General features: G+C 37.0%; 1 protein-coding gene across 1 annotated transcript; it reads left to right on the forward strand.

Annotated features, from left to right (window-relative positions):
- The first annotated feature begins 722 nt into the window (after window positions 1-722).
- On the forward strand, window positions 723-2,066 carry LOC131293923 (CLIP domain-containing serine protease B15-like). Its single transcript, XM_058321973.1, has 4 exons — window positions 723-971; window positions 1,088-1,308; window positions 1,382-1,674; window positions 1,750-2,066. Exons 1-4 carry the CDS (start codon window positions 723-725, stop codon window positions 2,064-2,066), a joined length of 1,080 nt encoding a protein of 359 aa, XP_058177956.1.
- Window positions 2,067-13,377: the final 11,311 nt, after the last annotated feature.

Consider the following 13,377-nt stretch of genomic DNA (forward strand, 5'->3'; position numbering starts at 1 on the left):
TCGTCAAATGCCCCCAAGTACCAGTGCTTAAGTTGAAATTCAACTATTAATTTGCATACTTTATCTCCTCAAACTCTGTGAAAAATTTACATTAGAATTTATCAGTTAATCACTAAACTAGTGCACTGTCGTATTCAATAATTCTCTTAAGAACTCTTTCCTTAGCATTTTAAATTCTGGGCTTTCAGTTTGACAATCATAAACAGCGCAAAGGAAGCATAAAAAACCAAAATGTCCTCTACTAGCTACAGTGAATCAGAGATAGTTGTTGTCATAAGAGAGATTTGAAGAAAACAGCTGCTCAAAAACGTTTAGCAGTGTGTTTAAAGAGGAAACCATCTCGCGTTCTTATCGTGGGGCATTCCCTGTCAAGGGAACCCCACCACCTTAGTTCCGTATGCGATAGCTCCCTTCTAAATGAAATCAAAACACTGCTTACGGTTTCTATGTAAGCATGTGTTGGTTTTGCACCATCGTCTGTTTCAGCGGAAACTCTGAGTTCTTGATATTACAGCTTCGCAAGCTGGCTTATGATGCGCGTTGGTCAGATTGATGCATCCTGCGAATGACCGCGGAGCTATTATTATCATCAAGTCAGTACGAAAACATTAACACTAGGAGCGGGAGATTGATGCGATCCGATTTTGGTAGCAAATTCAGTGTACTGACGGTCTGCGCCGATTCAACGAACGTGTCTTCTTCATAAAGTCGCAAGTTGCGCAATGTGCAAGTTCATTTGTTTCATATTTGTCGTATCTTCAATGGTAGTGGACGGTGCAAACAGATGGCTCAACAACGGTGAATTCTGTGAAACACCCTTCGGCGCATTTGGTACTTGTGAGTTGGTGAGAAACTGTTCTTATGTAAAAAAGATTTTCTCCAAGCCAGACTTTTCGGCCTACGACGAGGAATACTTGAACTCATTGAAGTGTGGTGAGATGAAAATTCATGGTAAAAAACCTTTTCCACTGGTAAGCATAAAATCTGTCGTTATTACCATCATGCTAGGTCAAAGCATGGGAAGCGGTAGTGAGTGTTGCGAAGATTTAATTTTGTGTGAAATTAACTGATATTGTTTTCCTACCAGGTATGTTGTCCAACGTTTGAAAATGTTCACTGCAAAAATGAATTCTCGAATAGAATTTACGATGGCATTACAACACAGCGAGGAGAATTCCCGTGGGCCGCCCTTTTGTTTTATGACGTCGGAATCAATCGCCCGGTGCCGAAATGTGGTGGATCGCTTATCAGCGAACTATACGTGATAACGGCTGCCCACTGTACCACCGGCAAACCACAGTGGCAGCTGTGAGTAGAATCATTACAGATCGTTTTATGAAATATAAAACAACACACTGCTATCCTTTCTGTACGCTTGCAGTCTTTTCGCCCGCTTCAATGAGTTCAACACGACCAGCAACGAAAATTGTACTTACATTGATGAAGAGGAAATCTGTCGGTATGACTATGCTATAGAATCGGTCATCCCCCACCCGGATTACGGTAGGAATCAAAATTCTCAGCCGAATGATATCTGCATCCTGAGGCTTGCCACGGCAGTAACGTTCAACTTTTTCGTGAAGCCAATCTGCTTGCCCCTTGAAACGGACGTACAGGGGCTTCCCGTTGTGAAACATAACTTCACCGTTACTGGATGGGGTGAAACGGAAAATGGTGCGCTCGACAAGCGGTTGAGATGCAGAATTGATCGACATTTGAAAAGAATAATTTTACATTTGCCATTTTCAGCAATGCGAAGTGAACTTCAGCTGCATGTAGTAATACCCGGATTGGACAATACGGTCTGTAACTCGGTTTATAAAGTTGCCAACGTGACACTATCGGATAAGCAGCTTTGTGTCGGTGGACTAAATGGTACCGACTCGTGCCGCGGTGATTCTGGAGGACCTCTTATGCGGAATGTGTCGAATATCTGGTATTTGGCAGGAGTCGTCAGCTTTGGCGCCCGGCTATGTGGAACGGAAGGCCTTCCCGGCGTGTACACTAATGTGGAGAAGTACTTGAGCTGGATCGAAGATATAACGTTCGTAGAGCAATATTGGTAATTTACTAAGGCAAATCTTAACAATTACAGCACTTCAATTCTTTTGAGTACTTCGATCATCCAACGTGTAATTGAAACTCAGTAGATTTATTGGAAGCAGAGAAATCAATATCAATTTTAAAGAATAGAATAAGTTCGTCTATTTTAAGATGTAAATGAGCAATTTATTAATTTATTTTATTTATTTGTGTATTTCAAATAATGTCGTATGACCATAAGCACGCAATTGAATTTAAAAAAAAAATCATACCTTTTGAATTATTAAAACGTTGGACCCAGCTTACCGTTTCTCCTTGCCGCATTGTTTCCATCAGATCAGAGCAATGGATCACTGCTGTCAGGGATAGGTTAAGTTTAAGGAGATGGATGGCTCATTAAGTTCTGCAAACTTTTGATAAAAATAATTTTTGAAACAGACATTTCATTCTTCAACGTGGTAACAAATTTAGGCTCGTTATGGGCGGTAATACAATTTTATAACGTTAGTGTCAGCTGTTACCACTTAGTCCGACGAATGATATTTATGAATGGGACCAGCTGTCGTTCGCAAAAGTTACAACGTTTAAGTTGAAATCCAAACTCTGGGTCCTGCTATTAAATTTGTAATATTGTGCCAGTGCTTTATAAACAATATTCAATTTCATTCAATCATCATCTGGAATTTATTCACATGAACTATCAATCTGGCCTATAAAATTTGATTTGACGATTTATTACAAACTTTAATCTATTTTTGTGTAGGTGAAAAATTTAATAATAATAAATTCAAAAATCGGAGGTGCGCTAAAAATTTGTGAAGTAGCGAAAATAACTTGAAAGAGGCAATTTCATACTTTTTTTCCATCTCACTTCTAATGTACAGTACAGTAATTTAGCTGGAGGTGAAAATGGTCACACAGTTTTACGACTTTTCGAACCCAAGAAAACCACAAACCATATTGAGCACCCATTTCACTTTCATCACAAAAACTTTGGTCATAAAAATTAGCACTTACTATACCTAGTTCGATTCATCGCCTTTTCATGTGCGGTCGTTTTTGGCCTTAAAAATGTTTTTTTTTCTTGGCCGCGCGACCATGCCAAGTCAGGTGGTATTTTTTTCTTGTTGACGCAATGAGGAATTTTTATAGGTCAGCTGTGCCCGCTTTTTACTGACAAGTGAAATTAACTTTAACAATTTGTGGAGGCACCACTGCAGCGCTAATACGGCTTAAAGAAAATTTGAAATATCTTCCAAAAACAACTTAATTACTTTGGCATTAAAGAAATTTGCATTCAATCTTCGGTTTTACCTTGGTGAGAGTTTACGATAATGAATTCTCCATAAGTATACTTCGAGTTACTTTCAAATGCTGAAGTGAACGAAATTTCAGATTATAACATTGGCGAGGTTAATTAGGAATGGAAAAAGTTTTTTAATTTCACCAAAACAATGTGACATGGCTTCACCGCATGACGTAAACGGAAAAGAGATTTTTTTACAGCAGATTTATTGTTTTCTGGTCACATGTACTATTACAGCAATATTAAATTCTCTGAATAACAAGGAGTGAGGTTGGGATAGCTAATCATTATCTAATTGAACGTCAGCAGCAAATTTTTGCTTGAACATTTGCTTCAAGTATTCTATCAGCTATCGCGTCAACCAAAGTGTACGATGGCGCTGCATACAATATTTTCATATTAAATTATCCACTTTACTGAAAAAGCACTGTCACACTGAAATTGTCTCATAACTGATAGGCTCCAACCAAGTTTTATATTCCCAGAGGCGCACGGAGAGCAATGCCGTTCGGGGGGCAATTATTCTCCGTCGCGAACGGGACTCCTAACGTAAATATGACATAACAAATGGTGAGCTGCATGATAAATCATCCACCATCAACGTAAAATTCCGCATTGAGTGTGCGGCCAAAGTAGTTCCGGCAGCAATCTGACCTGAACAATGCACAGTGAAAAACCGTTTGGTGTTGTCATCGAAACCTGTGTTGCTTAAGAAGCAAATGCCTCGTGGTGGAAGCTTATCTACTCCGGAAAATGTAAAACACCCCGCTGAAAGGCTGCGTTTGCTTCCTAGGGGTTATAAATTTCCTGTATCCGTTGGAAAACGTAAGTTGTCTAGACACTTCCTCATAGTCTCTTGCATTGTTTACGATTAGAAAATGAACTCATCTAACTTGCTACAAAGTTGGTATCGGACGCAAACTATGCCGTGAAGAGCTTTGTACAGTTCTTACATGGAATTTATTGAAAGTACCTAAAGTAATCAGTTTTGTTTAACGAACGCTGAGCTTGGGTTCATATTTTTATAATTTTACTATAGCCACCGAAGTGATGTTCAACACATTTCTAGTGTTCCACTAATATTAACACTAAATATTTTTCCTGTACATATCTTGTCTGTGCCCCATTAAAGGATCTATTGTTAATCAAGATCCATCGCAGGCAGCACCCCCTTCCGGGAACACTAATGAATCAGTACCATATTGGATATGATTTCATCCTTGTTCTGCTACGATCAATCAATTCTATTCTATTATTCTATCTATCTAAAGAACCGTTTGAATTTCATATTCATTGATACCAATTTGCAGTAGTATATTGTCATTTTTTAAATTCGAATATAGTCATTGCTGTGTTTCTTGGAGCATTCTTTTTTAATTTAATTTCCAACTTAAACTCGCTGTCTGAAACAACCGATGCTATCCATATTCGATTGGGACAATTTTTACACCAAAAGAAAACTATAATTTTGCGAAAGGTGTATGAAGCTTAAAACTGCGAGTTTTTCCTATAACTTTTCCAAGTGAAATGTTTCGGGAGGATGCTACAAACGAAATTCAACGCATTACAAACATTTCCCTGCCATTTTGTCTAAAAGGAAATTCATTCGTTGTCAACATCAATTCCTGCAACAAAGCCATGAAACTTTTCAAGTACAACTGGGGAGATATTTTTTGCCAGTAGATTGTGGCTACACCCAACAGAGACACGAAAACTCGAAGTGCTAACGAATTTACCTCTAAAAAATGTATCAAATATGCCATATTGGTAAAAATGTATCAAATATGCCAAATGTATCAAATATGCCATATGGTTGGTGTTGCTCAAGAATCATTTGAACAAAATTAGTTTATATGCAATTAGGTCACAATCTTCTGTATTAGTAGGAAAAAGCGCTGGTCAACTGAAACTAACTCAAAAAGCCATGCTGTATAGAAGATATTCCGGGGCAAAACTGATCATCGGGAAAATATGGAATTCTACTTGGAAGTGATTTCGACGGTATTTGGCTTCTATGTTTACCGTGTTTCACTTGTCTGAATGGCAGATTTTAAGTTCAAAGCGAATATTCAAGCAAATCGATTTTTATATAAACCAGATTATTGTTGTTGTTTAGTTTTTTTTAAACTGGCATCTTTTGAATTAAAACGTAGATTTGTGGAACAATGATAGAGTCAGCCATACCTGTTGACATAAAAAATTTGAATATGATTCCTGCACAAAACACAAAATGTATCTTCTTATTACTTCCGTGGTAACCATAGTCATTGTGTTTGAGAATCGCAATCCAGGTACAATATTTCCAATAAATGAAATTTTTAAAAAAATCCGTTTGTACTTTAATAAACCTTTTTTATGAGTTTGTAATCTTTCATGCAAACAAAAGCTTATGGGATTAATTGGTTTGTTGTGAAAAATAAAATAAAATCAACAATGTATGTGACCAGTTTCACCGAACTAAATGAGATGTTTACGAAGAACTCTTTCATTCCAAGGCACAAAAGTGCTTTTAGCAAAGTAATTTTCACATAATACAATGTCAGTTACACGATATTTCCGCATTACCAAAAATACCACCTCAGCATACAAGCCCGGCCTGGCTTCAATGACTTACCAGTCATAGGTTCAAAATGAGGAAAAAATGTCCCGCATAATGTCGTGCGTGCTGAAATGGAACATAATCCGCATCGCAAATCCCAAATTTTTCTTAACCCAACGTTAAGCTAGAGCATGTATTTGTTGCTGGCTGCTACATATTTTCATGTACGCACAACTTTTCCTCTCCAATTTTATTTTCTTTTCTTGCTGTCTAGTTCGACATAAACATGAGCCTGCCACTTTTACATGCTTCGAGTGCATGTGTGTCAATATAAAGCAGTGTCGCTTTCCTTGGCTTTAGAAATTTCCCAGAGCAATTACTTTTAAAAACAAGTAAAAACATTACATTCTAAGTTAAGACAGGTTTAGTAGTTATGTTCCAGCTATAAAAAACTAGAATGTAAGTTTCAAGTTAAACTCCATCTCATTTTAACATTGATAATCGTTCGAGCAGGTTTATTTTATGCGTCCCATTTTACTTTTCTCTTCATGTCAGTTTTGGGAACAAAGAATTTATGTGTACTTTTCGATTTAGATTACGATTTAAACCAGGATAAACATCATCAAACCTGTAGCGGATCGTTTGAACAGAATTATTTTAACACAAGAATAGCAAATGATGATGATAGCCATGGCAGTGAGCGTGTTAACAAACAATGATCATGGTGTGTATTTATATGAAATGAATATATAAAAAAAGTTGGACACATGGTTGAACCGGTTTGGGTGTCATTTTTGGTGGTATATAATTTGACTGTCTTACTGCTAAACACTAAATTGATTCTGTAACTGTATTTTTTCTGTCAAGTAGTTATCGGTAACAGGAAACTTTATTGCTGATATTTGAACGTGAGTTTGCGATACTCTTTTTGGCGACGATCTATTAAGCAGTAACATCAAATTTAGTTTCACTTTTTTAAACTGGTTTACACAAATAAACATGATTTTCTTAACATACATTATTTTGGCTGACACGGGAAGCAAGTTTATTCTAATATTATCATGCTCTTGGTTGGTGTTGTCGAAATAATAATGTTACATTAAGAAATAAATATCTACCTGTGTTTAGTTGCTGCTTCTTACTGCTTTCGCAATTTAAACTAATGAATGTAACAGCCATTATTATGGTAGCTACAAAAACAAATCCAATGTACCTTTGTAAAACCATCGTAAGAATTGAATTGCCTTCACTGTGATACTTCGCCTTCTCCCTGAATATATTTTATAGTGTTTTGATGGTGATCAGTATGCTTACGATTGTTTCAGAAATCCAAGTGTTATTGCGAGAGATTTCTTATCCTAGAATAAGACATCATGTTCTCGCACTCGAAACTCAATAGCCTCTAATGTCAATAATTTTAAATCATTCGATATCTCTCCACTTTTTAAAGCAAATTTTTTGTCCACGGCTTTCTTCATGTCAGTTCTTCATCAATGAAAACGATTCTGGATCAAGAGATTTGCTTTTATATCTATATTAAATCCGAGCATCTGATGCCTTTCGTAAATTTTTAAATTACTGTCATCTTCTGTAGGAACAAAGTTCATTTTATATAATCTGCTCGACACATTTAGGCTTGTAAGTTTGTGAAGATTGGTTTGCTTGGAACATCTTAGTAAACTTTAATCAAATTGAAAATAAAAAACAGTTTCTTTTTAAAAGGTAGTTTTTCATAAAGTTTCACCAATAAATACTTAGACTAGTTTGCTGTTTTTGGTTTGGTTAGAAAGATTTTTACCGTCGTTGTCGTTCGTCTCTGACAAAAGGTTTTTATTGATTATATTTGATTTATTATTCAAATAGTAAAGGTTATCAATAACCCATGTATTATTTTTATGGGGGCGATTTTTCGCAAGTTTATGCATATGGGTTAAATACCAATGCACAAAGTAACGTTATCCGATGGGATAACATATTTTCGTATAAGAAAAATACTTTGTTTATTCTATTCTGGGAAAACAAATATACAAATCAAAATTATTGTAAATTGTTTTCGAGCTGTGCTTGCTCTAACTTTTTCAATACCCTTTTTTAAGTAAACGCATAAAAGGAGTCTAAAGTTATCCGTCGAATTAAACAAATGAAAACAAATAGACTGACAGAAAAATCGATCTAAAACTTAATAGAAACTATGCATGCAAAATAAATCTATAATACAATACACATAACAAAATGTATACAAATCCTGTCGGGATTAATTTAGCTACCTAAGCATCTTTACGCTATACGATCTGTAAGATCACAAAACTCCATGTCCTACAAGACAAAAGAGACTTTTATTCTTAGATTTAGGTTTATATCGCGGCACCTTTCAACAAACGTTTCAGTTAGCCTTAAGCGGGTATTATATTCACATCATAATTATGAACATTTTCTTTTCTGACGAAATCTTTTTGCTTCTGGTAAACATGGTATCCCTGGCAATAGAATCTCGCATTGGCTCGTCTGTTGTACCAACCCGCAATATTATCGTCTGAGCACCATCAAACTGTACGCACGGCAGATTAAAAGATGTTGTCACGGTGTCCATTTTTGGTCATTAGCAGATAGGTATGCTACGATATTCATGAAGCTCTAACCAAGTGGCTTAAGATTATGGGACCATGGACAATTTTATCTTATCATTCTTTTTTTACATACAACCATAAGCATGACAATCAGTAATTACCCGTAGGTTTATTAGAATGAGCATTAAACGATGAATACGTTCTATGAAATCCGTGAATATTATGCCTAGATCTTCACTACAGATCTTTTTCGTTGCACAGATCGGATCGACATTGTTTTTCCTTGACGCCATAGCGCATTTTTTGTACAATTCAATTTTTTTTAAATGGTCTGCAAGAGTATTAAAATAGCATATTGAATAGAATTGTGTGCTGAAAGTGTTTTTATTCACTATTTAAAAAAAGTAAATAACGTTTTTGTTAAGGAAGCATAACATATTTTAATCGATTGGTGGTGTGCTTGATGGGAATAGATGTTGGTTGACAAAATTTGCGATTGAAATAATACTAAATTTATTATTTCAAAGATCTCCATGTACGTTTCACATGCGAAGGGACTGAAGCAAACTCGCCTATCATAAAGTGATAAAACACTGTTAATCATACGATGTGTGTAATGTGTACTGCTTCTTTGAGAGTAGCGAATCAGAAAATATTAGTGTTAGAGACAGTCCGGAACTGCGAACCCGGACTCGCTCTAACAAGCACCTGTCAAAGATAGGAACTTAATAGATGGAAAAAATTATATAAAAGCGTGGAAAACAGGCAACGGGTCTTTCAGTTACAAACAAATCGGTGTAATAAAAAGATTAAAGTTTTGGTTGCTTCCCAACCACTGTTGAGACTTCCTAAAATTTGTTATTTTTTTACTTTTGTTTGTAACAATTAGGGATAGTGCTGAAATTGATCGGAATTCTTGTTCACTCAGATCATGCATGATTAATCTGATTAATCTGATTGGACATGGTCTGGTGAATAGAGCGGGTGGGGTACGTGAGGCCGCGCGTTGTCCTTCGGCAGAATGACTTTGTCGTGCATCTCCGCGTATTGAGGTCGTTTTTCTTTTAAAGTTCGGTTTAACTGCATCAGTTATATCCGATAACCTCTTCTTATGTTTGGCTTGCATCCACGTCGATCAAGACCACACAGATTTTTCAACTTGGTGCACCGCCAATGGCCTTGTTCTGTGTGTTCCGAAATGTTGTGTTATCTCATTTAGTCGTTCTTCGAATAAACTGATACACAACTATACCCAGAATGGCTTGCCGCTTCGACGCGTGTCGGTTGTTGAAGACCTTGGGGTGTGGCTTGATGACCGGCTTTCTTTTGCGCCACACCTTGAGTCTGTGATCGAGCGCGGAAATAGGATCTTTAGCCTGATTACCCGCATGGCTTCCGAGATTCGAGATCACTTGTGCCTGCGGGCAATGTATTGGTGCTGGGTACGTCCAACCTTGGATTACGGTTGCGACATCTGGTCTCCCGCTGGTGTCACGGGGCTGGCTAGGTTGGACAGGGTGCAGAGGAAATTCACTCGGCTAAGGCGTCTTTTGAATGACCACAGCGCTTCCATTCCTCCCTATCCTGCGCGGTGCCAACAACGCTCGCTCTTTGCTTATTACCAACATCCTTCTCTCTAATATTTACCCCCTTTCCCTGCTTGCGGCTCTTCCTCTTACTGTACAGTTCTACCAACTCCGCGAGCGCCCACCCTTATTCATCCCCACCCGCCGCTCCTCGTTCGCTCAGAACGATCCTTGGCCGCGAGCCCAGCATGCCTTCGATGCCGTAGGTGATCTGTTTGACCACAACTTATCCATTACTAGTTTTCGTTCTCGTCTATTGTACCCTTCATTGTATCCGTTCAGGTACGGTCACACGAGACGAACCCTGCTCGAATTTGAACGCTCGGCGAACCTTTTCTTGAATGTGTTAGTGAATCGAGCAGAGTTCGAGAACCTTTTTCGAGCAGAAAAGGTTCACCAATTTTGGTGGATAGCACGAACCTTTGCCTCGAACCTTTTTGATGTTCCGTTCGATTTCTTACCAACTATCAATGAAACTACATCAAAGATTCGTTACGTGTGAACGCTAAAAGGTTCGGCGAACCTTTTTTTGGCATTCGTTTGTAATAGTGTGCGAAAGGTTCGCTATCAAAGGTTCGTCTCGTGTGACCGTACCTTTCCTCTTTTCCTACCTCTTAATTGTTAGCCACCCTTTTCCTATCATTTGCGTTTCGTGTGATTGTTGTTGTGGCGGTACTATTGTTTCGGCAGCGGACATTTTCACCCCAACGCAGTTTTCGATTTTTATATCTCGAAAACGGCTGAATATGTTTACAAAAAAAAGGGTTTTCTTAAATTCCAAAGTTATCTGAAACAAAAATTTCTGAATTTCGGATCAGTTCCAAGAACCAACTTGACTATCTCTAGAATGTTTCTTAGGGGTAATTTTGACCCCTACTTGTATAATGCTATAACTTCACTATTTTTGAAAAAAAATCATATCCACGAACTGTTACTTTTTCGTGTATTTGTTGAGTGTCTTTTGACGTTTTTTGTTTTTCGATGCATTTTGGTAAGTAAAATTGGTCAAAATTGAGTATTCTTCAGCTTTTATTTACTAAAACTTTTAATGTAAATGTAGAAAAAAAACTGTACGCTAGAAAGTTAATATGTTAACATGTCGAAACTAAAATCTTATTTTTGCCATCACAAATGACTCCATAAATTGGCCTACGCCAATTCCCATAGAAACGTATCGCGCATAACACTTCGAAATGCTCGCGTACGGAATGACGGAACAAAGCGTAGGTCGGAAACAACATATGCAAAATGTTAAATTCTTTATCTTCAAGGTCAATTTGTGCCGTTATCTGTTAATTTAAAATATGAATTTATTTTTCAAAGGTGGCCTAATATATAAATATTATAGCGCACACTTTTTTTTTAATTTACATGATACGTTCTGAAGAAATTAAAGTTGAAAAGGATTAAATTTCGATTCACATCGATCTTCCTTGCTTTACATCGAGCTAGCAGAACGATGAAGTGGTACACCAAAAAATTAAAAACGCCTAAAGATAGTCAATAACAATACTTAAACGTAACAGTCATGGATTTGAAAAATCTTTAAAAATAGTGAAGTTATAGCGTTTTCAAAGTAGCGGTCAAAATGACCCCTAAAAAGCATTCGGGCAAGTTTCCAAGTCAATGTATTCTAGTGTTAAAGCGCCAAAAACTACCACGGTACGTAATTTTACTAACTAAAACTAAAACGCTGCAGCAGCTGTTTCATTGAAATTTAAAAAGAAAAGTAGCACTTCCCACAAAAGGGGATAATTCGGCTCGAAATTCGACATTTTCCAGATAATATAACTACATTATGCAACAATGAAATCACCAATTTGACGATACAGTTTGTTTACTATATGTTTTACTAAAATAATGACGATTCAGATAAGTCGAAATCGACCAACTGTCATTAAAGCGATATTTTTTGACACACAGCGAGAACTTAGTTGCAGCCCTAATACAACTGGTGTTGGCAACTATTTACTTTCATACTGCCGTTGAATCTTTTCTAAGCCTAATGTAAATGGACTTAGAGTCAACCGCAACTAAATAGCAAAATATATTTCAGACAGTTTTCCCAAGCATCGGTAAATAGAATCTAAAATTATCACACACTCACAGAGTGTATGAGGTTGCGTGTCCCTCGGAATGGAAAATAGAGGGTTTATTCTTTTTATCGAGAGTGACCTTATGTACCACAGCGCTGAAGGTCGCGGGAGAAAAAAATCAAGCCTCCTCACCATAACCTTATTCCATTTATGTGGCAAGCAGCAAGTGTTTCAGTTGTTTCAGAAACAAACGAAAAACATGTGAGAAAGGGTGCATGGGCTGGAAACACAAGCACCACATCGCTTCGTTCGAAGAATCTGTTTTAATTAACATAATCGCATTAAACCAGGTGGGCAATGTCAAGTACATCCAACGTGCGCCAGTTTGAGTTTTTTTTTTTGTATACACAACACCGATTTGCTCTTTTCTATCGCCGCCCAGTGACCGTCAATGGTACAAAAAAAATCAAATTCTCCCCATGTTTTGTTTGTGTCTTTTTGTGAAAAGATTTAACATTTAACATGATGTTTGCGGAGATTGATTCTAGGAAATTGTGTGAAGGATTTTAAGTCGATGGGGAAAGAAGACCCAGTAGATTCCCGTACATTTTCACAGCTCAGACCCAAGTGCAGTTATTGTTTTTAAAAGTTGTGTGGTTGGACTTTTTTTTTTTAAATTACATGTATTACCCACAATCAAGTATGACCAACGAGCGCTTTTGGAAGCTTTAACAGCATTTATTAATATTGTTTTATTTGCCGATCGACTGAATTGAGATTCAGTTTAGTACTCTAAGTAGATAAACAGTCTATGTTTGTTATTTGATAGCATTCTGAATAAAACAAACACTTTACAAACTGAGCTAAAATACATTTCAAAATATTAGGTAAAAAACAGTGCACGTAGACATATTAATTTATTTCATTCTATTTTACCGCAAAATCATACTCGTTTTTATCATAAAACCCATAAAATTCATATTGCTCTGGAATATTTTTCTGACAGTTATAATTAAACTTCTTTAAAATTAGATGTAAAAAGAACGCGATAGTTTCTGTTTGAAACATGAAAAAATAAAACCACGTACAAGCCCCTTGTTAATAAAAATCTCACTTGATATTCACTCGTCATGGACTGGATAGCAAAACTGTGTCTGCCGAAGACAAAAGCCGCTTATCAGCATACGCAACCGTTTTATGGTCTTAACTCGACATGCACGAACAAACAGTGCGAGCACTACAACGAGTCGTAAACCTTCTTTAAGCTCTGAGAATCGGTTGTTATCTTTTGCCCTGCTGC

This window comes from Anopheles ziemanni, chromosome 2, assembly GCF_943734765.1.
Source record: "Anopheles ziemanni chromosome 2, idAnoZiCoDA_A2_x.2, whole genome shotgun sequence".
Lineage (NCBI taxonomy): Eukaryota > Metazoa > Arthropoda > Insecta > Diptera > Culicidae > Anopheles > Anopheles ziemanni.

Excerpts from the sequence above, each read along its gene's own strand:
- LOC131293923 (XM_058321973.1), top strand. The coding sequence starts at position 723 with ATGTGCAAGTTCATTTGTTTCATATTTGTCGTATCTTCAATGGTAGTG. Across the intron at positions 1,309-1,381 it reads GGCAAACCACAGTGGCAGCT|TCTTTTCGCCCGCTTCAATG; the intron begins GTGAGTAGAATC and ends GTACGCTTGCAG. Across the intron at positions 1,675-1,749 it reads ATGGGGTGAAACGGAAAATG|CAATGCGAAGTGAACTTCAG; the intron begins GTGCGCTCGACA and ends TGCCATTTTCAG.